The sequence below is a fragment of the Macaca fascicularis genome, chromosome 3, assembly GCF_037993035.2.
Source record: "Macaca fascicularis isolate 582-1 chromosome 3, T2T-MFA8v1.1".
In the NCBI taxonomy this organism is placed as follows: domain Eukaryota; kingdom Metazoa; phylum Chordata; class Mammalia; order Primates; family Cercopithecidae; genus Macaca; species Macaca fascicularis.
Genome location: NC_088377.1, coordinates 173,759,730 through 173,786,774, shown reverse-complemented (window position 1 = coordinate 173,786,774; position 27,045 = coordinate 173,759,730). Strand labels below are relative to the sequence as shown.

Genomic DNA, 27,045 nt, shown 5'->3' with positions numbered 1-27,045 from the left:
TTCTGTTTAAGCCCATGCAAAATATGGAGTGCTAGACAAGCAGCTGGAACATATGAAAACATTATTGTGTACTTATGGTTCCCAACTTTCACCATTTATGGCCCCTTTTATTATTTTTCCCTCTGTGCATTATGTTTTGAAAGATTCTGTCTACTAAACAAACTGCATTTATTAAGTAATAACATATTTCCTATTTTTAATATGAGACGTACATCACTGAATATGAATAAAAAACATAAAGCAGCAACAATTCAATTTCCATTAGGCTTTGGGAAATATTGAAAATAGCTTGTGGACCTCATTACCACTCATGAATTCCTAGGAGTCCAGGTACTTTGGGTTAGGCGTCACTATTTATATGCTTACATAACTAGCATGTCTATACTCACTTAAGGAGTAAGAAGAGAAATTAAAGACACAACAGAAAGAGGGCAAATTCTTGGCTGGTATGGAGCCAGTGTGGGTAATTCATAAGGAACTAATTGTTAAGGTTAATTAGTAGGATAGGAAGGTCGTATGTAGGCAGACTCCAGGCACAGCCCATGCAGATTACATGAGCAATAATAAAAGATAAAATTCCAAATGTGCGAAAAAGACATCTGAGAAGGTGGAGGAAGGGCCACCAAGGTCAAGGTCACTGCCGTCAGAATGGGAGAGGGAGGCTAAAAGGTTGCTTGAAAGAAGTGAAAATGCAGTGTGGTCATTAAGAACTCTCGGTGTGTACTTTGGAGAACAAAAAGATGCATAAAGGGAATAAGAAAGTTAAGGGAAAAGAGATCATGTGGGATTGGGAATTAATTATTAATTAATTCCAAAAGAGAGTTGGAGACTAATTGAGCAGCTCTGGTGCCAGTTTGCCTGTGCGTGAGTTACAAGTAGCCCCTGCCAAGCGGACATCATTTTACAGAGGCACATGCCCCATAAAACAGCAGGGGAAACACTGCCTCTGCATTTGCTCATGTAACAGAGAGGGTTCAGCCAGGTCAGCGCAGTTTATAGTTTTCTGTGCCTGTTGTCTGGTGGCGAGAAATTAAAAAGGACGGCCACATCAAATTCTCTTAGCTCAAGCTGAAACATCAGGTAGGATTCTCCATTGAGATGAAAAGGTATCCCAAATGGAAAAGGATGATGTAAAATTAAAAAAAAAAAAAAAAAAACTTTTTGTAAAGAAGAAACTGGCAAAACAGAGAATAAAGACCAAGGCTATAAAAAGAAAATAAAAACTCTGTTTGATCCAGTGTGTCATTATTGAGTACCTACTATGTAGCAGGTGCTGGCAAGTCATGTAAAGAGACATCAAGGCAAAGCTACATTGGAGAACAAAGAAATTCAAAAGATATTTAAGAGCATGCAGGAAATGGAAGCATTTGGGCTAAGCAAAAATGTCATGTGGAACATTTTACATTAGCAGGCGGCTGGTGAAAGCTAATATAAAGTTTTGGGTTGGAGAGGAAGCCTCTAGTCATGAAAAGAGTGTGGGTAGGAGGAGAAATAGCAGCAGATGCTCTTTGAAAGCACCATAGTGAAAGCTTTTAGAGCCAGTTGGCCAACATTATGAGAAAGAAAGAGCGGGTAAGTAACAGCTACAGAGTGAGCTTATGATATCTTGGTAAATGGCAAGGAGGGAGAGAAAGAGAAGGGTCTTGGTCTCAGGCTAACTGCTCTCTGGAGCAGCAAAAATGATGAAACATGAAGGAGGACTGGAAAGAAGGGGAAACACTATAGAAAAAGAGAAATGATGAGGGAGTGAGAATGACCATTTGCACTTATTAAATTGATAGGAAACAAATACATGATGAATTGGCCATTTGTAGAGATATTTGGGGGTTTCAGAGGTAGAAAACTTGAACGCTGTAAATATCTTTTCTAACAACTTAGTATGGACTGTATGGAGTCTGTATTCATGGAGACTGCTAAGAAAATAATATGGCTGCTTGTCTCCCTGGATGCATATGTGGCCACCTACTCAAACATAATCACTCAAGGTCCCTTCCCACACTGGGCTCCAAGCACCTTCATGCTCCTGCAACATTTCAGGTGATCCACTTGATATTTAGAGCAGCATCTCTTCTGGTACACTACTGGGTGTTCTGCAAAATCTTGACCACTTTCTCCCTACCCTGCTATCCTAGCTCACCAGAGTCCCTGTGGAGTCCTGTGGTCAGTATTGGAGCTGCGGCGAGTGCCTTGGCTCAGGCGACCCCCACTGTGGCTGGTGTGTGCTACACAACACGTGAGTACCATGGGGAGGCTGCCTCCTGCCTCCCACTTCCTCCTGGTAATTCCCTTCCTCCACTTCTCTGTCATCACTGCCTTTCCCTTTGATCTGTCTTTTCTCCTCATCTTCCTTGCTCTTCCTTCCTAGTATCCTTTCCAAATTTTATCTCCCTTCCTTTGTTCTTTCTGACTTCTCTTTAAATTTGCCAAATTCCCTTAAGAAATATATGGCAATGGCGGCATGGGAATGATGATGGGTCAGGATATAGTTGTCACGCTGGGTAATCACACTCTGGAGGGCGGGAAGAAGCAGGATTCCTGGACTTTCCTGACTGTGGCTTACTGGGCTGGAGATTGACTTTCCAGGACTGAACACCAGGAAGAAGGCATTGGATATTTTTTTCTCCACCTTCATACTGGCCACAAAATCATGAACAAGATATATGCTGTCCCTTTAGTGATTCCACATCTCCTTAACATCTCCTTCAACATCTCTATAGGATTTTCTGGTTTGGATCCGCAGTTAAATGTGTAGCACCTGAGGACCCTCCCACTGCTGTCAAACACCCATCAGCTGGCTGTGAGTGCACTTGGGCTAGAGCCACTGGGTCAGTAAAGCCTGGCCTGAGTGCTGGCCACTTGCCAACATGCTTCCTTTTTTGTGGCTCCATTTTATTCTGTAGAAGAGGGAAGAAGGCAATGGCATTATAGTGGAGGTAAACGGTAAATAAACCAAGGGGCAGAAATAGGGCTCAAACAACCAGAAAGCTGAAGGCTTTTCTTTGGGGATCCAAAGACCCTTGCCATCAATACCTGGAGAAGCCAACAATGGTTGGACCTCACTCTGATGAAATTTGGTTCCAGTCCAGCTATTGTTGTTTCTGGCCAACACCTGAAATGTGCCACTTTGTAAGCTGGATCCAAACATTATAAATTAAGAAGAAAAACTTTATTCTTCCTACTAAGAACCTGAACTACATGTGACCAATAACATTTACCAATAATTTTCAAGTATAAGAAGGTAGGAGTAGGATCTTGTCTTCTCCCCTCCCCTTTGCAAAGAGTGCCTCTAAAAGTTAGAAACACCCTCTTAAACTCGAGTACATCTCTGGGTGGCAGCCTCAGGCATAATGAGTCCTTGAGTTCCTTAGGGGAAGGTCTGACATCCCTCAGGTAAGTTATAGTAGAAAAAAGTCAAGAACCACTGAGCTACACTGAAGTATACGTAACTCAGTCTATGGCCATGCCGCCCTGAATGTGCCCAATCTTGTCTGAAATATGCATAACTCACAGACAGATCAGAAACTGTGCACTCAAGTGTATAGAAAGGTTGCATGGTAACAGAGCACGGGATCCTAGCAGTGGCCAGCATAGAAGAGGATCGCAGAGGTTGCATTCAGAATGCAGATTGGCTCAGATGATACCAGAAGAGTTTCCTGAATGATACCTTGCAAGGCAGACAGGGGACAGTTTTCTTTGTGTCACCCAGTGAGGCCTCTCAGGAAGAGACCATGCTCTAAACTCATTGCCTTACTTGGGAGCCTTGACTGCCCTGTTTTCTGCTTGGCTGAGGATAGCTCTGCAGTCCTGGCATGGGGCTTTCTTACCTGGCATAATTCAAAGGCAGTCAGAAAATCTGGTCCCTCCCTGACACTCCATGCCCAGTGGCAGTTTCCATGTCAGCTTTGGTCTCTGCCCACAATGCTGTCCCAGGCCCACAGAGCACGGAGCCCTGTGAACAGAGGGGCTCCAAAGCTTAGAGAAGGCACCAGAGAGGTTGTGAGAACCCCTACCTCCCACCCCCAGGGCTGCAAGGTAAGCAGACATGAGAGGAGGAGGCAGAAGGCAGTACTTCCTGTATGGCCTCAGTTTTACCTTCTGTAACATCATACCTGCCTCCTGTCAAGTAGAAGAAAACAGGGATGGATGGAGGCCAAGGTGAAGTCTGGGTGGTTTGTGAAAGGGGCCCTCAGCCTGCACGGGGAAGCCAGCTGCTCCATTCTCAGCACAGCATAAAAACAGCCACAGACATGAATTTTGGGCACCTGCCCCCAAGTCCAGACTCCTCATCCCCGCTCCTCCTCTGTGAATTGGACATGGTGACGCCTATCTCCCCTGCCTCACTGAGTCACTGGTGAATCAAATGAGATGGTATGAGGACCAATGCCTAGTGGGCTGTGGAGCACTGGGAAATGTAGTGTAGGGTGGGGCAGGAATGTTGACCAGGGCTGGGGAAGGACTGCGAGCTCGTGATGGCCCGCCTCTTGTGACTCTGCTGATCCCTGGTGATTTTCCAGATGTCTCTACTTTAACTGCATGCTTCTCTTCCTGGGGGGTCCCCAGCCTTTGTCTAAATGGTGGGTGCTCCTGCTAGATCCTCATCACCCCTTTAGTCTGGCGCCGTGTTTTATTCCGACACTTGCATGTCTTATTCGTGTTTCCATGTAGCCCAGCCCTTGTTAAGCACAGGCTCTCAGAAGGTAGGGGCTGTGCAAGTGTTGCTCTCTTTGTAGTCATCATTGTCTGCTGCTGCTGCTGGCATCTCCTTGCTCAAGAAGCCACAGTGGAGCCAGTGAGTTGAAGCACTGGGGGACACTGGGAGGATTACTGGAGTGGAAATCGGTGGACTCAAGTTCACATGCCTTGGAAACTTGTTGCAGGGCTTTAAGCAAGTGCAGTCAGTTCTCATTGCACATGGTAGATATGTTCCATAAAGTCGCCGGAACACACAGTGAATACCAAGCCATTGCTTCTAGGAGAAATACAGGGTTAGGTTCCTGGGAGCCTCTGGTCACATTTTCATCAACAAATCCATCTATAACCTTGTTTTGTGTGTGTTTTTGTTTAAAGACATCTTACTTAATATATATCATTGATTCATTAAGGTTGACCTCACCGCCAACAGCACTGTAACACATACCTGAACAAGGCTTATCCAACACAGCTATTTTCTCCATAAGGTACACCATGGCCTTCTTGCACTCAAGATCACTAGACAGCCCTTCAGCACTACATTCAGGGACTATTTTAAACAGCAAAATCACCTGCAAAATTAGAAAAATGTGGCACTAAATAGGGCTTGAAGAGGACACTTGTTTATAGAGCGAGAGCTAAAACAAGAAGCTGAGGCTGCCTCGTCCCACCTCAGCTGGCAGCATGTGTGCCAGATCACTCAAATTTTTCAGTGCCCTGGGCATGTCCACAGGTACTGATTTTTGTCACAAATAAACGTTAGCAGTTAGTTGAATTTGCAAATAGATTGCACGATAACTCTGTATGTCAGAAACTTGGCATCCTTGTTTCAAAGAGGGAGAGCAGTACCTTCTCAGTGGTGGCACAAGGATAAAAGGAGGTGATTGATATAGGACGTTACAGAATTCCAAGATGCTCCACCAGGGCAAGGTGCTGTCATTTGTAACGTTGAGCCTCCTGGTTATGTCCATGAATTGATGAAGGCAGACACAGGTATAAGAGTTGTACCAATATATCTGGTAAAGCCCAGCTCTTCCAGGAGGACAAAGCTCAAGAGCCTCCATAAGCCAAGGCTGCCTGCCCACTGAGACACTCAGTAAATCCTCCCTCCCTCTCAGAGTTATGACCAAGAAGACCCCCCTGGCCCACATAGGGCCACATCCTTTTCAACTGTAAGAAGGTAGGAGAAGAATCTTGTCTTCCCCCGCTGCCTTGTGAAGAGTGCCTCTAAAAGTTAAAAAGACCCTCTTAAACTTGAATATGTCCTTGCTACAAGAGCAGGCACCCTCCCCATCTCTGAGTGGCAGTCTCAGGCATGAGTCCTTGAGTTCCTTATGGGAAAGTCTGAAATCCCTCAGGTATGGATTTCTGAGGTCCTGAAATCCAGGTTCTAAAATCCGGTCGTGGATAAGTAGAGTAGGTCCCTGGATTTCTAAGATGTTTTTAGTAAAGGTGCAATTTTAGATTTAGATGGAATCAGATGCACAGATCTTAAGTGTATAGCTTGAAAGCTTTGACAAAGGCAAACAACACCCCTGTAATCCACATGTCTATCAAGATATAGAATACTTTCTTTATCCAGAGAGCTCTCTCCTTCTTCTTCCCAGTGGGCCTTTCTTCCCTAGTTCCTCAGGTTCAGGTCAAAGCCAGAAATTGCTCCTCCTTATCTGCCCTCCTTTTCACTTTTCGTGAGAGTAAACTGGACATCCATGGCTTGGAGAGACACATGAGGAAGTGGACTCAGCAGGAGAGAAAGAAGAAGGCTGGTGGCTGGCAGTTCAGTGCTGGAGACTGAGGGCAGCCAGAGAGAGCCTATGGATGCTTGCTGTGAAAGGCATCAATTTTCTAGGGAGTCAAGTGGAAAGAGTGGGAGGTTTAATTGCTTCCAGGGAGTGCTGTGTCCACACTCACAAATTTGTCCATAGATCTCTCAGACCTGCCCTTCTCCCTCCGTGCCCAGCAGTGTGCCAGGCTCAGTGATATGAAGACAACTCTGTTAGGTCATCTCTGCCCGAAAGCTTTTGTGGAACCAGGCCTTGGATTCAGGGTGGGAGTTTACTAGAATCGATGCATTTGTTCAGCCCCCACCATGGGCAAGACCCCGTGCCAAGTGACTCATTCGCATGCTAAGTGGCCTCAGCAAGCCTGATCCTCACTCAGGAAGACCAGAACAGCAGGAAAAGGGTTCCTCGAGGTGTCAAGAGAAATTCATTTTCTCAGTCATTTTTGCCAACTTTCCCCATGGTTGGAGTGAGTGAGGTGGTGGTAGCATCAGGAAGAGAAGGGCAGTAGATGGGTGTATGAGAGACAGAGACAGACAGCCAGCAAGAGAGGAAGAGGGAAAAGACAGAGAGAGGGGTTGAGAGTGAGCACATGTGACTGAGCTGTACAAGGGCAGGGCCTCTGTAAACAGGTGGCTCATGTGGCTGAATGGGCTGTTTGTAGCAGCAAGGTCACAGGTGGGTTGCACAAAATATGCTTGAGAAAGGCTCATGTAATTTAAATCCTCTCTCCTGTTACTCTCAATTGTCATGAAGCACTCACCTGCCAACCTGGTAGTACACAGGGTCACTCAGTCGCTCTCTTTTGCAGCCCCTGACCCCGGCCCACAGGCTTGCCCATCTCTGATGGCAATGACAGCTTCGATAATGCTGAGTATTGAGGTGGCCCTGAGTTTTGAGCCTTTATTCCTTGTTCCTGAGCTGACCCATTCTGACTTGGGTGAAGGTAAAGGAAAGCCTTCGCCCGATCACAGCTATCTCCTGTCCTGGGCCAGAAACATTTTCTCCAGTGACCAGGCTTGGCAGGTCCCCAACCCCCTCCTCCATCTTCCCCTCCCATGGCTTCGTGCCCAATCAAAGAAGCCTGTCTCAGTCTCAGCAGGTAATGGGATCCTGCCCAGCAGACCCAGCCGCATCGATTGGCCCAGACATTACCTTTCTTAAGAAAAGTCATCAGCGTCACTCCTGGGAGGTTCATGTAACCCAAGACCTCACAGGGGAAGGATAAGATCAGCTTTTCTAAAGTCTCCCTCTCACCCCCTCATGACCCTGCCTCTTCCCATATTTCTTCTGTTGGAAGAATGCCCTCCTCTGGATAGGCTGGCAGGGCTTACTTTTCAGGAGTCATTCCTGTTCTTTTCTATGTGGTTTCTTCCAAGATGGCGAGAGTGGAAAGACAAGAAAGACACTGCTTTTCAGAGCAGAAAAGAAGACTTACAACTTAGTTACAACTAAGGACCTGTCTATGAACAGACCCAGTCTGGGTTTAGTTTCTTCAGCTCTAATTTCATAGCCACGCTATGAAAATTAAGGGAGAGGGCCTGCGTGAAGCCCCTCGCTGGGCCTACAATGCAACAAGCCCTCATGCCTGAAGTGGCCCAAATGGCCATGACTGTGGGAGCAGACCCTGGAGTTGGACCCTAGTGCCTCCTCCTGGTCCCCCTCCCCTTCCATTCCTCTCCCTCCCAGGGCTGGAGGGCTGTGGCTGGTGCTGGAGCCAGCCCACTGTTGGGAAGTCTGCCTCCCCTTGGAAGGCTTCAACCAGCCATGCCAATGTCCACTTAATGACACACAAGCTGATTGCAAAATGCAAGCCATGCTTTGCTTCACCCAGGCATATCTCACAGCCTTGCTGTCTCATTTTTTAAACCTATATTCAAAGGCTACTTAACACTAATCTTCTAGGTCAATGATCTCTCCTAGGGCTGCTTGCACAAGGCCTACACAGTCATGAGGAATGGCTGGTGTCCACTTCCACCCAGCAAACTCCTTGCAATCTGTGCAAGGAGGTTTTCCTTGACTCTTTGCCGAAAAGCTATCAGCCTCTCTGGTCCAAAGGAATGAATCCCAGACTAGATATTAGTACACTGGAATTTTCCTCTCCACGGCTTAGCAGAGACATAGTATGACTTAGGGAAATGGGCCTTTTCTTTTTTAAACATGCCCCCTGCCGCCCCCCAGCCCCCAATACACACACACACACACACACACACACACACACACACACACACACACACAAAACACATGTTTCATGACCAGAGAATGATAAGTTAAAAATGCTGTCTTCCCATATGAATTTAAAAAGCCCTGTGTTCTGCTCAAGCTCTCAATGTCCCTCCCAGTCTAATGACTTGGATCCCTGTGGACAACCTGAGGAGCTGGCCTACCTGTGAGGCTTCACTCCAGACATACACACCACACCCGTATTCCAGCATTCACACACTGCATTCAGTCACGCTGCACTGGGCCACATAGGATGGAGCAGCCCAGCCTGCACAGAGCAAAGTGCTTCCCTGCACCAAGCCTACTGGACTTGGTGAATTAATGGAAATGAAGACACCAGGCTGTTGGATAAAGTATAGTGTAAAACTGATGAGAATCAACTGGAGCCATCGTTGGAATGTGTCTCAGGTAATAGGCAGTGTTCTCCTTTTTACTGACTGGATTAGAAAGAGAATGGATTCGCCTGCGGCGATGCCTTTGTTGTCTCCTTTATCCCTTCTCCTGCCTTTCCTTCCCTTTCCCTCCCTCCACTCCTGCTCTGCTCCACACCTGTTCTTTCCTAACCTCTCCTCAATCTTAGTAGAAAATTAATAGGCCCTAATAGAGCTAGCCACTGATGAAGAAAAGAGAAAGACAAGCCAACTTCACTTTCTCTTTTGGCAACTGCTACATGTAATTTGGTTTGGTTTGAGATCATCTGGAAAAAACGAACATTTCCAGGTCCTTTGTACCTCTCATCTAAGGTTTTGTTCAGTAGATTGTTCATTCAAAGCATGGCTACCAAGGTCAGAATCCAGTCAGGGACCCAGGGCAGACAGAACATGGCTTCTCAATGCAGGCTGCAAGCCCGTGATCTGAGCTAACTGTGGTGGGACAGGATGCCTTGGTTGCCATATAAGCCCAGAAAGGTTCTTGGGCCTCCACTTAACCCCTGAACCTGCTGGTTTCTGCTAAGTTCTATTCCCTCCTCCTGTAGGGGAGGCATGGATAAATCTGATTCAGGTGCTTCTTAGGTTAATTTTGGGTCTTTAGAGATGGCAAAGGACCATGGGTCCATTTGCCAGCAACTGATGGCAGAGGGAAAATTACAGTAGAACCTTGGGCTTTCCTCTCTTGGGATTCATCCTAAGTATTTACATGGCACAACCCAAATACTTCAAGTTCCATGAGACCATGGTGTCAGTCACTGGATCCTAGAATTGTAACATTGAAAGGACTCACCTGGTCTACCCCTATGTATAAGGAACCTCTTTCACATCCACCTGCCTAGGAAGGACCCTGTACTAGCTACTCCACTTCCTCCAAGTCACGCACATCTATCCATTACTGTGGTCATTCTCAAGGAGGACAAGGATTTTGAATTAGGAATTATAGTCTCTTCCCTTGTCAGTGTCCCCAGATGTGATGACAATGGCCAAAGCTTCCAATAATCTCCTAGTTGAGTAGGCATTCTAAATTCTCTTAACTTTTCTATTAGGTCCACTGGGGAAGGCCCTCACCCCTACCCCCTTTCTTTTTCAATCTTCTCAATTCTAAGCACAGATGGTGCACCTTAAGCATAGGTCATGGCCAATGTAAAAAGTTAAGGATTGGGGATCATCCACAGGGAGAAATAAGGAGCAAGCTCTGATGTCTAAGCCTGGTAAACATGCTGGAGAGCCCAGGGAGATCGACCAGCATCGGCCTCTCCAAGCTTGGAAGCTCACTCAGGCTGGACTCACAGATAGCCCTGTTTCCAAATTGAAATTTGTTTGCCTGGCCAGTGGCACTGGGAGTTAATATTTCTATCGCTGTATTTGGGAATTAATTTCTAGAGCACTTAATCACCACCTCTCTCCCCCTCCCTCACCCCCTTCCTTCCTTCATTCCTCTCCCTTCTAATTTTCCACTTGGCTGGGAATTCTCCAGCAGTGAAAGTTCAGGCTTAGGGGAGGGCGGAGGTAGCTGCTTCATTAGAGAGGATAATCTCATTGGAACCACTGGCTTGAATAATAACCCCTTCTAGGGGCCCTAGGGCCTTTCTCCCCAAGGGCTTTTTGCACCTTTGATCTGAGGCTGGAGAAGATGAACTGCAGAGAAGTGGAATGAGGAAGAGAGGTCAGAGGAGGTTAGCAGGGAGGGACTCCAGCTCTGGGGGTCTGATGTATCGTCTTGGGGTCAGCTTCCTGCTGGCCATCTGAAGGTTTGTATTTGGAGCGGGAGTGACATTGTCATGCAGAGAAGAATGTCAGAAAACTCCAAGTCACACAGCATATGCACTATCTAAATTCATATCAGCTCCTGTTTTCCTACATGGGAAACGGATGAAGCAGGGGATTCCTTCATGTCAAGGGGCCCGTACAGTGGAGCTGAGGGACATGCTTTAGGAGTACCTGAAGCCTCTTGGAAGGAAACATCTAAGCCACTACCCCTGCCTCTCAGGTGATGAATTAACACTTTGCTCTGGTTTCCAGCTCTGGTCTGGGCTGTTGGGAATCACAGTCCTAGAAAAGCAGAAGTCCATTCCCTTGACAGACCCCAGAAGAAACCAGCAGGAATTCATGCCTCCCCTTCCATTATCCTATCATATTTAAGGTCAGTTGTCTGTGCTTTTGGACATTTGTAGCCTCCACCCTCATGAGTCCTGGAGGATAGTAGAAATGTCAAAACATCTCTGGCTCTGACCTTACACTTGACTTTCCACTAAGATAGCTGAGTTCTCAATACCCTTTGACAGCTATTAAGAAAACAGAGCTATGATCCAGACCATTCTTTCACTCTTTTCTCTCTCCTGGTCTCTGGGCTGTCCTTCTCCTTTATTAAGAGGAAAAGTGCTGCAGTCCTGCCTTTCTTTTGTCTTTGATTTGCCCCAAGGGCCAGTCATGGAGAAGATCTGTGGTTCTCTGGGCTGGGCATGGTGGCTCACGCCTATAATCCCAGCACTCTAGGAGGTGGAGATGAGTGGATTGCTTTAGCTCGGGAGTTTGAGACCAGCCTGGGCAACATGGTGAAACCGGTCTCTACCAAAAAAATACAAGTTAGTCGGGCATGGTGGCGTGTGCCTGTAGTCCCAGCTACTTGGGAGGCTGAGGTGGGAGCATGGCTTGAGCCCAGAAGGTGGAGTTTGCAGAGAGCTGAGATTATGCCACTGCATTCCAGCCTGGGCTACAGAGCCAGACCCTGTCTCAAAAAATAAAAATAAAAAACACTCATTCTAAAAATAAATAGCAAATAAAAAAATAAAATAAATCTGTGGTTCTGCATCAGCTACAGTTTGGAGAGGTCAAATGAGGATGTCAGAGAAAGGATAAGATGATAATACTAGCTAACATTTATGAGGGCTTACTATGAGCTATGCCCTGTCCTTAATGCTTTACTCACATAATCTCATTTAATCCTCATAATAACCTTATTAGGTAGTTACTGTTTTGTCCCCATTGTATAGATGAGAAAGCTGAGGCACCAAGATGTTAAGTAATTTGCCCAAGATTATACAGTTAAACGTGATATTTAAAATTGTAAATCACAGGTGACTTCCCTATAAAACCTAAAATTGGGGGAAGGTGATGAGTAGTTCCTTTGTCACTCTCAGGAGCAGTGACAAGACGCAACCACATGAACTTTGGAAGCAGCAAGCACTGCAGGCAGAACTTGTCCTGAGATCCCCCAAGCAAACACCTGTGTGCCACCTCTCCCTCCCTGCCCCTGGAAGAGAGATGGAGTCCTGTCTTTTCTATCTGAACCTCTATTTGGTAACTGCAGGTGATGTTTGGCCTGGAAACAGCTCTGCTTTTCCCTCTCTTCATAATTTAATCAAAGGCATTTTTCAGACCTACTGATTGCTCTTAGAAATAGGAACTTCAAAGTTGGGGAGTCAGTGAATAATTTAAGCCCGTACTAGCTCTCTGGGTCTGCTGTTAATGGGAGTAATAACACTATTAATAGCGATGTCAGTGCAGACACTCTGGAAAAGTCCATAACATTAGCTTAATGGCCGAAGGTAATGGAGTCCTTGCAGAGGAGCTGGCCTGGTAAATTAACTTCCAAGTCTTTTAGGCAGACACTCTTGTTGCCATCGGTCAGCTGGAGCAGCAAGGAAGTGCCATGGGGGTGACCACACTCACGCCTGATCCTTCACTCCTGGGAGGGTGTTTCCTAGAAGCACCCTGGAGAATTTATCTTCATCCAACAAGTTGCAATAACACTCAAAGTGCATCCCAGTGCCAGGCAAAAACAGCGATTAACCTAGACAAAAAGATTGAGGGGAAAATGTTTGAATTGCCCTAAGGACACGAAGAGGGCACCAGGATGGTGAGGAGAACCGGCTTAGTCTACAGCAGGGGTAGAGCCCCTCACTCCTCAGTCTGGAAGTTTCAGGAGGTAGAGCTCCATAGTAGAGCACAGGCTGCAGGGTGCATCTGTGTCCCAACACGTCCTGACAAGGTGGGGTTTGTTGCAGCATTGTCATGAGACTTAAACGCTAGGCAATGTAAACCCCATATCATGTGCCTATTAATAAGCGCTCATACCTCGCAGCCATGAATGTACTGTTCAGGGTTGTTTTTCACTTTCGCATTGCACATCCAATCTACTTTGAAGTCCTGTGTTCTGTCCCTGTGTTGCTCCATTTATCCCATCCTTAGAGGAACAGCTTCAGTCCATGGCCTTCAATGATTTTTCCTTCATTTGTTAGATTCTCCTCTCAGGCTCTCCACCCAGGCTGTCATTCTTGCTGTGGCCAAAAGTGGGAGGAGAAACCCCCATAGCTTTCCCTAAGCCCGAGTTACCCCAAGAGCAGCTCAGGGTATCCAGGTGCCCCCTTCCCTCATCTCCTTGCCCCACACCACACCTGTCTGCTTCCTGAGACAGTTGTTCCCTCCCCAAGTCTCCGTCCCCAAGGCTCCCTCTCCATGTAGATTCCCTATCCCTGACTGTTCTGTGTCCTAATAAACTCCTTGCCTGGGTCTCCCTCCTGCCCTGCAACAGCTCCTGACATCTTCCTTCCTCTGCAAAATCTTATCTCTTTAATCAAAAGAGATCAGCAACTCTGGAGTGACTTCCCTGCTCTCATCTTCTCTCATCTTGTCCCTCTTGAGGACCCTGCTTGACCCCACCCCACAACAAAATCTGTAGTCCAGTTTCCAAATCATGACCACTTGGTGAAGCCCTATGTCCACAAAGTTCACCTGAGTTGGATTAAATACTGCTCCCTGAAATTCAGATAGCTCCATGCAGTGACCTCAAGTGATGCTTGCATTTGGGGGAGGTCCATGATTTTCACATGCATCTTTCACAAACCTTCATCAGCTAGGACTGCAAGATCCCAGGTCACACTGGTCATGGTCCACCTGTGACACCATACACTTTGTACAACACAGAGCACTGAAGAGTAACAGCAAACCTTAGATAGAGCCAGGATTCTGATCCAGAGCAAGCTTTTAACTACAGTTTTTAGCTCCTTTGATCCTTCCTTCCCTCTCTCCCACCTGCGTACATGAGGGGATACCAAAATAAATCGAACATAGCTGCTTTTTTTCTGAGAAGCTCCTACTTGGTAGAAGAGGGCTGCAATAATTAGCCCAATAATTGTCATATAATCTAAGAAGTTCCAGACTTCTTAAAGTAGGAGACTCCAAGGTGCTATGAGATCCTAGGAGGAAGCTCTTCACTTTGCCTAGGGTGGGAAGGAGAGATTGCAGGTGCATCTTGAGCCATGACTGGAAGAAAAAGTAGGAACTGGACAGGTGGAGAAGTGAGGAGAGGGAAGCCCAACAGAAGAACTGGCATGTTCAAAGGCAAGGAGGTGTATTTTCTATATGAAGAAAACAAATCTCGGGTTGCCTAAGGAGGGGAAGAGAATGGCAAGGCCTAAGGATGTGCAGAGAGGGTGAATAGACAGAACCGTGCAATTCCTTATATGAGTTTGGAGAGGATGAGTCGAGTTAGGATGACTCTCAAGTTTCTGCCTTTGGCAAGAAGTGATTGGAATTGCCATCTTTTCTACATTTGGGAATGATGGAGGAGGACCAGGCTTGAGGAAGGACACAAAAAGTCTAGCTGCAGGCGCATTGAGTTTGGACACATACTGGGAGCTGCTGGAAATGCCTGACCTCAGCATCCGGACCTCCCTGGACCAAGTGGCCATCTCCTGAGTAACTCGAGGGTATGTCCTTCCTAGTTGCACCCGGAAGGAGCGGTGTGAGCGGTCCAAGGAGCCCCGCAGGTTTGCCTCAGAGATGAAGCAGTGTGTCCGGCTGACAGTCCATCCCAACAATATCTCTGTCTCTCAGTACAACGTGCTGGTAAGAGTTATGGGGGTTGGGGTAGGGTCCAGGGATGCAAGGAAAACTCTCTCCTACCAAAAAGTGCCTTAGCCCAAGGCCTCTCTGGAGGACTGGGCCAAGCCTGGCCAGCAGAAGCAGCTTGAGAGAAGGGTGCAGGATATCAAAGAATTAAGTGTCCATGGGGGGATGCAAGAAGGGGACAGGGACAGGACTATTGGGGAAGAGACTCTATTCATAAAGAGTAGAAAGGCAGGGAGCACCAGCACCAAAAATGATCAAAGGTGACAAAAGGTGTTGGGAATGATATCTTCAACTATAAAATGGGAAAGATGAATGTAGAGAGAGAGAAAAGTGCACAGGTGACTTCCAAGTTCTAGCACTGGGCACTTGGTGGTTGGTATTTCTGTTTTTCCAAAATAGGGCCTAATGGAAGAGGTGCTCCATCAGCCACACCTCAGTCCTGTCCGATGTTCTCTCACCACGAAAATCCCCTAAGCATTCTTGTTTCCTGGGGCCAAATCCATTTAGATCCTAATGAGGTTTCTTTTGTCTCTGTCTCTTTGCATCTCACCACGGCCTCTGTGCTGCTCTCCTAATAACTTGAGTCTCTTCTCCATGTTAATATTGCCTCTTGCTTGTCTTTGCTTTGCCTGTGATCTCTCTCACTCTCCCACTTTCTTTTTTTATTCCATACCTGTCCTTTTCCCATTTCACCCTCCTCCTTCTCTTCCCCTGCCTGGCTGTTCACAGCTGGTCCTGGAGACTTACAATGTCCCGGAGCTGTCAGCTGGCGTCAACTGCACCTTTGAGGACCTGTCAGAGATGGATGGGCTGGTGGTGGGCAATCAGATCCAGTGCTACTCCCCTGCAGCCAAGGAGGTGCCCCGGATCATCACAGAGAACGGTGAGCATCCCGGAGGCACAACTGAGTGGCATGTCTTCCTCCTGGCTGGATGAGAACTTAGGACAGATGTGGGGGGACTGAGGGAACCTACAGGCAGGGGAGAGTCAGAGGAAGGGGCATGGGTTGGTGGGTGTGTTATGGGAAGAGGGGGATGAAATCTCCCTCCGCTGTCCTTGGCATTGACTGTTACAGCCCTTCTGTCTCAGCTCTAGGTTAGCCCCCAAGAGTCACCCTCATCCTGGGCAAGGAGCAGCTGCAGAGAGGGTGGGGAGGAGCAGGCAAGGACAACGGTTAAGTTCAACCTGCTCCACTGGCTTGGCAGGTCAGTGGAGGAGGCCACTGAGCAGGTGCAGGGATGCTCACATGGCCGGTCTCTGACCCTGGACCACTGCCTTCCCCATTCTGCCCTCCCGGGTCTCCCCAGAGCTTCCTGTTATTGGGATCAAGCTGCCCTGGGAAAGACAGCAGTGGGCAGAGGCTCCATGCTGGTGAGGGACAGGCCCAGCCTGGGCAGATTGATTCCATGTTGTCCCTCCCATTTGGGCTTGTCACATTTGTTCGGAGCTGATTGATTAATGAGGCTCTCAGGGAAGACAAAGAACAAGGCTTGAAGTGGGGGCCTAAGGTCAGGGTTGTGAATTAAACATGGGCTGCAGCTCCTCCCTGGCGCCAGCTGAGGATTCCAGGGTCTCCCACACCGGTGGAATCCTGAGTGCCCCCAGAGGAGGTAGTGTCAGAACAGGGGCTCTCTTTACAGAGATGGGGAATGAGCTCATGCATACACACACATACATGCAAAACCTCTTATGCAGTTTGTGGCAGCATTCCTAGAAGTCTACATATGTGTTTCTTCTGGTTATGAATCAATTTTGTGAGTCTGGCCAGGATATCATGCATGTGAATGCACATTTGAATTCCTGGCAGTGTGCATCTGTATGTGTACACGTGGAAGAGGGGAAGTGATATGGTGGGCAGGGAGAACAGACTAGAACTGCCCTCTGCAGCTGCTCTCAGGGTTGTCCTGGGACTGGGTCTGCTGGGTCAGAGCCCTGTTAAGCCAACAGCACCCTGGGGAGCAGGCTCCCTTTTCCAGCATGTGTCACTGGTCAGGGAATCCTTGGCTTGGGGCCTCAGCATTCCCCGACCCCTCAGCCATCTCTCCTCGTAGGGGACCACCATGTCGTACAGCTGCAGCTCAAGTCAAAGGAGACTGGCATGACCTTCGCCAGCACCAGCTTTGTCTTCTACAATTGCAGCGTCCACAATTCGTAAGTGGCCCCTGCCTTACCCCACTTCCTGTTCCTGGGGTCAAGGTTCATCCAAAGATCAGAAAACCCCATCACTGTTCCCAGGGAGTCACCATTTAGAAGCCCCAGAGGAGACCTCCTTCACCCTCTCTCCTTTGGTACCCACAGGGTTAATGGAAAGAGACTAGAAGAGCAGAGAGTGAGAACTTAGGGAGTGGGGCTCTCCACATCTCTAGTGCATACATCTTCCCTGATATCAGTCCTTCTAACTCAATTCCATCTCCACCATCTGTTGTGGGGTGGTGCATCCCATGTGAAGAACAGAGAGCAAGCTCCATGGGCAGAGGATGGATCTGAGGGAGAGAGGCCCTGATGTGTATCCAGGACAGGGGCAAGTGGTCTAACCACTCAATCGCATGTTCAGCTCCCCACAGGCCCCTCAGGCTAGGTGAGGACAGTCTGGTAGGGGCCAAAGGGAGGCAGAAAGGTATGGGGTGGGCAGATTCTGGCTCAGGGGTCAGGAAGACTGATTCCAGCTCCGGCTCCAGCTTTGTTTGACTTAAGCATCCAACTTCCAATGGCAGGTGGGGAGGGCAGAGGCTGTGGCTCTGCAGCTGGACCAACTGGGAAGGTCAACCATTCTGTGCCCCAGTGTCCTCTATCCACAGGGAAATCGTAGTGCTCCTTCCCAGGGCGTCACGCAAATATTTACCAACTGACATGGCAGGAGCACTGTCCCATCAGAGCAGTCATTGGCTGGGATGCTGTGCTTGGCTGCTAGCCCTGAATATCAGCTCTGCCTACCCCATAGGACAGCCACAAAGGGTAAAAGGGCCATGCTAAGAAGAAGCATTTAGAGCCATGTCTGGCCCAGTGTTTAGGCACCACATGTTCTTGCTATTATTATATTACCTTTTCTTTATCAAATGATGGGTTTGGACCAGGTTGTGAATGGGCCAGCCTGTTTTTCTTTTCACCATAGAAACCTAAACTGAAAGTAGGTGTAGATGCCCAGTATACAGAATAGATGGAAGCAGGACCTTCTCTAATTAAAGGTTGGGGGGCCTGGAACCCCTCTAGGAGCCCCACAAAACTACACATTCTCCAAAGGAGCTCCATGGCATCCCCAGAGTTCCACAGAGCAAACCGTGGGACCTGACCTCAAAAAACCCTGCTTGCTTTAACACATTCCTGTTTTGCAATCCATGCATGACATGACAAGAGACACTTTGGGGATCTAGGCTGGTGGAATTTTAGGGTCTATTGGTCTGCTTATGGCAGCTGTGAGTCTAAAGCTTAGCTCTCTTTGGGGCCCCAAGTAAGAAGGCATCCAGCCCTCCCAGACAAAAATGAGTTGCTCTAGCCCTGGGACTCTACTTTTGCCTCTTGTGACAGAGCTGTCCCTGTCTTTACCAGACAGAGCTGTCCCTGTCTTTATCACTCGGTGGCCTAATCCCTCCATCCTCTCTTTCCCCTCTGGGGAAGCAGAGTAAATAGGTGAAATCATGTGTGAAGCTTCCATTAAGCCCATAAAATGATTTTAAGCATCTCCTATGTGCAAGGGAATGTGTTACTCATTAGACACGGTGGAGTCAAAAATCAATGCAACACAAAGACTCAATCCTTACCCTCCAAGAGTTGATGGCCCACGGACTAGTAGAGGAGCCGGACAGGTAATGGTGAGATGGCCAGGACTTTCCCAGAGATTTCAACCAAGAGATTCACGGGAGAAGGGCCCAGGGTGACCAGCTCTTCCTTGGTCAAGCAGGTAGTCAGGTGGTGGAAAGAAGAAATGGTGCTCTGGAGGGAGGGATGGCTTGTGGGGAAAGTGTGGCCTATTCGTGGCCAAAGCAACAAACCTGCGTTTGGGGCAGTGGTCATCGATACCGTGAAGGGCATAGCCTGTATGGAGAGGCATTTGAGTTTTTGGAAAAAGGAACCATGTTGAGCTTTTAAGCAATCAGGAGCTCCTATAAAATTGCCTTGGTTTCCTGGGGTAAAGGTAAGGGGTGGGGTTGCCAACCACGGAGGAGCCATCATAGTGAGCAAGCAGCCTCAGTCACTTCCTCATGAGGCAAGGTCCAGGTGGCTTCTCAGCAGCAGAGACCCAGAGTCCATTTGAATACAAACCTAATCTTTTGTTTGCCCCAATTCTTAGGTCTCTCTACACAAGCCCTCTACTCCAGACCTTATTATTCCCTCTTTTGAAAAGGAGGATATTATCCCATGGAGATGGAGGAGGGCTAATTTGGCCTTGGGGGACCAGGGTTGTCAGCTACATATGGGAAAGGAAGGAAACCAGAGACCATTAGCTTCCTGAGGTCTTGGGGAGTAAAGGGATAGATGTGCATAAGATCTGCCCTTGCTGCGCATTTCATGGTGGTTTCTCTTAGTACTAAAAATGTTTTGCTAGATCCTAGAGACTCAGGCCCTCTGCTTTGGGCTCATCCAGGTTCTTAGATTTGTGCCTCCCTTCCTCTGTGCCCAGGTGCCTGTCCTGCGTGGAGAGTCCATACCGCTGCCACTGGTGTAAATACCGGCATGTCTGCACCCATGACCCCAAGACTTGCTCCTTCCAGGAAGGCCGAGTAAAGCTGCCCGAGGTAGGTCCCTGGCAGCCAGAGTGGTGAGTGCCTCTTGTTGTGAGCATGGGACACAGAAGAGAGACATTCCCTTAAGAGGAGAAACCAAAGGAAAACCGTGCAGGACCACCCCCTTCCTCCTGGCTCTTAAGGGTCCACTTTATAAAAGCAGGAAATATGCCAAACTCTGTGCTGGGACTGTGGGTTCTGGATCAGCCCTGGAGGTTCTGTTATAGACAAAGGTGTATTCCAGGTCATTCCAGCAAGAAGGATCCTCCACATACCAGATGGGTCCTAGAAAGATTCCAAAGAGATGGGTGTGTTGGTGTGTCGTAGAAATAATTGTGGGTACACAGCAGGACTGTGTCCAGACTCCTCAGCTATTCCTCAGGGCACTGTTAACAGAGGAGAACTGAGACCCCCAAAGAGGGCAAGTTGAGTAAAAGGGAGAGAGATGAGAATAAAATAATGGTCAACTTGTGAGCTAGAGCAGTGGTTTTCAAAGCATGGTTCCCAGACTAGCAGAATCTGCATCAGCTGAGAACTTGCTAGAAATACAGAGTCTTCTGTTCCAGCCTAGGCCAACTGAATGAGAAGCTCCGGGGACAGAGTACAGCAACTTGGGCTTCAACAGGCCCTTTGGGCTTCAACAGGCCCTCCCTGTGGTTCTGATGCTCGGACCAGGTTGAAGAATCACTGAGATACTGTAGGCTAAAATGTGACCTTTCTATTTCCTCTGAAGTTTTTTTCTTCTTGAACATTCATCATCACTGCACCAAAAATACTTTCTGCCTATGCTGTTATCTCTCTTAGAATGTCAGAGTGTGGGCAAGGACTTCAGGGATAACAGGTATACCTCTGGAAAAGTCTGTTGTTCAAACATGACGGTGTTTCTTGCACTCTCTCAGCCAGCACTGGACTCAGCAGGCTCCAGCACCTTCACCTCCACCCCTAGTCTTGGGTGTATCTTTCAGACCCCTTTACACACCACACAGGTGTCATGACCATGTGGCCAGCACCACAGCTGTGAGAGAAGGGACCTGTCCAGGTGCAAGAAGCATAGGGGATTTGGTGGGGGGAGGGGGAAGGAGGGGCATTGAGAGAACATACAGGCCCATCAAATGCCCTCCCCATTCCAGACTCTTACCCCACTAAGAATCCTACCTTTGGCCAAACCCTCATGGCAGGAGAGAAGCTCTCTTTTATCTGAGGCTGAAAGGGAAGGTCAATGTACAACCCATGCTAACACCTGCTGCATGGGGCTCCCCTAGCACGGTGGGTGTGACTGCATTGTGCTTAGCCATCAGAAAATCCAGACCCAAATCCCATTTTTCCCAAGTCTTGATGGCTGAGCAGGAGTTCTATAGGTGGACAGTAAGAAAGGTGATTCATTTTAGAAGTAAAAGCAAGGAGTGGAGATGTTGTCAAGGGAGAGGATGGTCATGATTGAGTAACAGACAAGGGGAGCAAACAAGAAAGAAAGAGTAGAAATTGGAAAACCTTCATTAAGATAATGAAATGACTAGGGACCTTTGGAAGGCTCCACATAGCTCAAATGTTTTGATTGCATTTTATTCTTGGGCCTCTTTGCTAGATAAAACCTTTGCTAGATACACTAGTCTGGAAAGCTGGTGAGAGGCTGAAAACCTTTGTCTCAGCTCCCATGAAGTTCCTTACAAGTTTCAGACAGAAACAAGAAGAGATTATGAAAGCCTCAGACAAAAGACCAACTGCCTCTCCATGGGAATCTGTTCATGCCCGGAAATGGCTACTATGGATTCACAGTCAGGAAAAGAGACCCTGTCCCTTTATAGGGAAAGGGAGGAGAGTGGTTGCATCTTGGATTTTACGTAGGAGTGTGAATCTCATACTTATGTGTCAGTTCTCTACTTTAAAAAAGACGACATGGATATAAAGGTAATAAGAGCGATGTGAGTCAGACAGCAAGGTAATGTCCTTGATAAAAGGCTGTACAGTCTCATCAGCCTGGCTGGGCCTGTCTTGGGGTGTGGTTTCATGAGCAGAAGGACTGGTTGACCCACCAAGGCTGGGGACAGGGATGTGAAAAGAATCCTTTTCTTGTTCTGGTCTGAAACCTGCAAATAATTTGATGGGAGTTAAGACAAAGTGGTTCTCAGCTTCTCTCCAGCTTTCCAGACTGCCGTGTTTGGCAGAGGTTCTATGTGCGGACAGGCCCAAGAGTAAACTGAAAGCAAAAACAATTGAGCTAGCTGGTGGATTCTGAAGGCCTCTAATCATTTAATTATCTTGCAGGAAGCTTTTGAATTTCTGCTTTTTTTTTCTTGTTTGCTCTTCTTGTACCAAATTTCTTTCTTTTAAGTATAGAAGAGGAGCCTCCTTCTGTTGCTCAGAAAGAGGGAAAAAGAACCAGAAGAGAATAAAATAAGGCCAGGCACGGTAATCCCAGCACTTCGGGAGGCCAAGGTATGAGGATCACTTGAGCCCAGGAGTTCAAGACCAGTCTGGACAACATAGTAAACTTTCCCCAGTAGAAAAATATTTTTATTTTTTTCTATAAAAAGTAAAAATAAGTAGGTATGTAAGCTGAGCATGGTGTTGCATGTCTGTAGTCCCAGCTACTTGAGAGGCTGAGATGGGAGGATTGCTTGAGCCTGGGAGATTGAGGCTACAGTGAGCCACGAGCAAGCCACTACACTCTAGCCTGGGCAACAGAGCAAGATCCTGTATCCAAAAAAAAAAGTGGGTGGGGGAAGAAGAATAAAATAAGAGCCCACCGTGTTTCCCAGGGCAATGCAGAGATTTTAGAGGAATGATGGCTTCAAGTACCCAGACTCCAAGCCAGTTGGGACACCCCTCAACACCTGACACAAGCAAAGACTGCCACAGATTCACAGCATCTCAGAGGATGGGATGCCAGGGCCCCAGAGAAAGGAACTAGTCTGGAGGAAATGGCCCAGAGAAGGATATGGAGCTGTATGTGCTAAGCTCTTGCTGCCACACCGACATCCTCTCCGTTTCCCATGAGCCATGGTATGGTGAGCCTGGCAGGCCATGGCAGGGAGCGGCTCTGAGGTAGTCTGGAATCGCCCATGCCTCCTTTATCACATGGAATACATTTTGGCTCCTCTTTACCTTGGATGTTTATTTATTCTAAGAAAAGGAAGCTCTCCTGGGGTGCTTCTGGTCCAGGCTTGGAGGTTGCATTCTACCCAGCTCAATCCCAGGGCCATTTTGAATGTGAGCATAGAGGTGAACCAGAGTTGGCCACCTGGTGATGGTGGTCGTAGCATCTTCCTAGTGAATGTGGCAAAGGGGAAACAAGTAAAGAAGTATGTGTGGACTACTGACTGACTCCAGCCACTTGGGGTCAATGAAAGGAGGTCATTGTCCTCAGAACTCAAAAGACAGTTCCTGGCTGCTAGTGTAAATATGAGGATTTTTTTATGTTGTTGTTTGATTGTTTGCTCTAATTTTACATTCTACATGTATTTATTTTAGCAATGTACAGTCATGGGCTGCTTATTGTTGGGGATACCCTCTGAGAAATGTGTCATTAGGCAATTTTGTCATTGTGCGAACATCATAGGGTGTACTTACACAAACCTACGTGCTGTAGCTTACTGCACACCTAGGCTCCATGGCCTAGCCTATTGATCCTAGGCTACACACCTGTGCAGCAGGTAACTGTACTGAATACTGCAGCCAATTATAACACAATGGCAAGTATTCGGGTATCTAAACACATCTGAACATAGAAAAAGCATGGTAAAATTACAATATTATGATCTTATGAGACTTCTGTCCTATATATAGTTTGTCATTGACCGAAGCATGCTTATGTGGAACATTACCATATATGTTTCTGGGAAGAGATAGTAGCAGGAGTTAGGGGTAAAAAGAAAACTACCCAATTAAATGGTGATTTTGTGGAAGCCTCCAGACACCTGTGTGCTGTCACTACTCTAGGGGAAGAGCTTACTCACAGCATGATACTCTGAAGTTTTGTTATGATTTAACTGTTCATTCTTCATTACCCTAAGCATTTCAGCCATACTCAAGGCATTGTGAGAGGTTTAAAGGTGAAGAAGATCTATGGAGATCTATGTTTAGAGATCTGTAAAATGAGGCCATTGGTCTACATCATCTCTAAAGTTCTGTCATTGTAAGTAGAAAGAAGCTGGAAAGTCCCCAAGATAAATCCATGCCCAAAAAGTGGTCAGGGGGCTGGCAATTATATAGGGTGACTGTCAAGTCAAGACTTAGGTCAACCATCTTTACCTAACAGGGTGACCCATACCCTCAGGACCTGCAGTTCCACTGAACATCCAGCCCAAGGCCCACCCTTTTGGAATGAAGGTGTACCCAGGTCCTGGTGACTCTTCTGGAAATCTCTGGGGTTTTCATTTCCTTTTACCCTTTGAGTGAGCGGATGCAGACAGTGTCCTTTTGTTAGCTAAGAGTAAGGCTGACAGGTGGCTTTTCATCTACCCGGCACCATCTTGCATCTCAGGAATGCTTTCATCTGTGTGTCTTCCATTTCAACAGTAGCTTTGTTGACTATCAGGGATATTGAATTACCTTTTTTTTTCCCCCCTGAACAAAGAATGCATTCAGGTGAAGTTATTGGTCTGGAACAGAGAGCTAGTCAATCGTTGTTGTTATTATATTAATGGCAAGTATTCCACTATAATTACAATTATTAGAAATAGAATGCCCAATAACATATGCTGTTTATGGTAACTATATTCCAGTTACAAGGAATGATTTTGTTTCAACTAATGATGGCATTGTGATAACAGCCCTGGGCCTTCAGATCAGCTGCCAGAGCCTTGGGTAGCCATTAACAAAGCCATGCCCACCCCTCTACTGAGCAGCAGCAGCCACTGGTCCCCAGGTGGCTTCAGAATCCATCCCCAGCTCCTCCACAGGCCAACCTGGACCTCCCATCAGGCACACACACTTAATGATGATGCTTGAGGAACAAAGGTGAACTTCCTTGCAAAAGCAAATCCATTGGCAAGAATTTGTCCCTGATGGACTATTTTGTTGTTTTTTCTCATCTAAACTGAAAAGCAAAGTGAGCTGCTGCTGAAGCTGTATTCTCTGGGCACCAGACTAGAGAGGCTTTGCAAGGAGGGTGAAGCACATCTGGCCCCCAGGTGTGCAGGCTCGCCGAGGAGGCTCCCAGGAACGCCTCTCCTCTTGAAGTTCAACCAGCCTGCCTACTCCAGAGAATAGTTGTAAGATCAGAGGAGGCAAAATGAATTCTATTTGATTTGCAAAACTGTGTTTGAAAGCTTCTCCCAACATCCCCTAATACCCCAACACCCCTGAAAAGAAACTCAGAGCCAGGATGAAATCTGGTATCAAAAGGATCAAGTCTTCTCCAGGACTGAAGACCCAACAAGATCGAGAAAGTCCTAGCTCATGGGCTGCTGCTTGCCCCTGGTACTGAAATAAGCCCCATGCCCTGAAACAGGAGCAGAGCAAGGGCATTGACCCACTGACTGGACTCTGGAGGGAAATCACCAATCCACTTTGTTAGCAATTCTGCTTCCCTTCTTGCAGGGAAGGCATTCCTGGGATCCAACCCAAGGGAACAAAACCACACCTGCCGTGCCTTTCACCCTCCTGTGAAAAAAAAAAAAAAAAAAAAAGCAAATCCAGCTACAGAACATGCTCCCCACCCATGCACCACCCCCACTCCAGGTATTCAATTACTGGGTTGCCATTCCTCCAGACAACTGCACTTTCCATCAATCTTGCCTGCCCCTCCCCGCTTCAGGTTATGGGTATTTCCTTTTTATATTATTACTTTGCTCTCTCTATAAACCAGCCTGTCGTAGATCACACTAATGGCATTATAAACTTGGGGAACAGCAAGAAAATATATGATGCGTTACATTTTTGTATTGGGCACCGTGGTTCTGAGAAGGTGAGTATAAATTTGGGGGGTTGGTTGGGGTTAGGGCTGGCTTGTCTTTGGGACTAATGAAGGCTGAGGTGACTTGGACGGAGGAGAGGTGACCTGTAAATCATTTATTCCTTAGCTGCCCACCAGGTCCCTGTTCTTCCCTAGAGCTCTATTTTCCCCAGTCTTGCTGTAACAATAGGAGAATTAGAGCCCTCATTTTGTAAACACACTGAGGGCTATAAATTCAAGGGCCTATCACCCCCATCTGCAGGCAGCACCAGCCCTGAAGGCAGCCTTTTCTCTCCCAGCTAGGCTGCATTCTTTATGTCCTTGTTCAATTATTTAAATATGCAATGAAGCCTCTGTATAAAGCAGTCACTAACGTGCTGGACATGGTGGATAGAAAGTCATCATTCTCGCTTTTATACTTTGACTTCGTGTTCCTGTCCTCTGCAATTAGCAGTGCGATTTGTATTTTGTGTGCGTATCAGTGGAGACCAAAATGTTCATGGGGCTGGACAGTTGACCTTCGTCACCTCCTGAATGCCAGGCCTTTAAAGGTGTGCTTGTGCCTCGAGCCACTGCCACTTCCCACCCCCCACCCCCCTGCATTCTTAGAACTGCAGAATGTAGCCACAGGCAAAACAGCCTCCAAGGGAGTCGGGTTCTTCTGGCATGCATGTGTCTCCAAAGAATCTCGTTAAATACAGGTGTTTTCCATCCTCCAAAAGCTGGCCCTTTCAAATGGTAGTTTAGAGAAATGGCCTCCTTCAAAAGAGAAGGGCAGTATGTTTTTGAGGAGTTTTGGATGGAAGCTGGATAATCATCTGTGGATAAAGGTATGGTATGGTGATTGGGTGAAAATACTGTGCTCATCATTGTCATGGGCAGTGAGTGAGGTAAATAGTGTCCTTAGTGTCTTTATCTAGAACATGGGAGTGATCTTTGTGTGTGTGTGTGTGTGTGTGTGTGTGTGTGTGTGTGTGTGTGTGTCTGAAACAATATAGTACACGGAAAATATGTGGAAGGGGATGGAGGTAGTGGAATTGACACTGAATTGAATGCTTGTACCAAGTTAACCATGTCAATTAGAATCGCAGCAGTATCCCATGCTGCCTGTCAGAGCTAGTTACTCAACTGGACAACCATACCAGGTTGCAACATACCAATTATTAAAATATTAAAACAGGTCCCTGCTGATAGGTGAAGAGCCACCCCTCAGAGGCCCACTTCCCCCATACCTCCAGTATTCATTCATTGGCTCATTGAATGCCACATTTTGAGCCAGTTTTGCAGGTATTATTATCCCCGTTTTAGAGGTGGGAAAACTGAGCTTCAAAAAGATCATATAATTCTATATCCCAGATTATCAACTGGGTTATTAATAGAACTGGGACTAAAAGGAAAACAAACTGTTCTTCTCTATACTTAACATAACAGCAAATGCATGGGGCTTTTTT

General features: G+C 47.2%; 1 protein-coding gene across 3 annotated transcripts in view; it reads left to right on the top strand.

Annotated features, from left to right (window-relative positions):
* PLXNA4 (plexin A4) overlaps nt 1–27,045 on the top strand; it is a 446,024-nt gene that overhangs the window by 329,995 nt on the left and 88,984 nt on the right. For all 3 annotated transcript variants that reach the window (XM_005550800.5, XM_074036650.1, XM_065542564.1), the window contains 5 exons: nt 2,133–2,233; nt 14,851–14,974; nt 15,707–15,860; nt 17,029–17,128; nt 19,596–19,710. In XM_005550800.5, the coding sequence (XP_005550857.2) occupies nt 2,133–2,233; nt 14,851–14,974; nt 15,707–15,860; nt 17,029–17,128; nt 19,596–19,710 (594 nt within the window). The remainder of the gene's footprint in view (nt 1–2,132; nt 2,234–14,850; nt 14,975–15,706; nt 15,861–17,028; nt 17,129–19,595; nt 19,711–27,045) is intronic.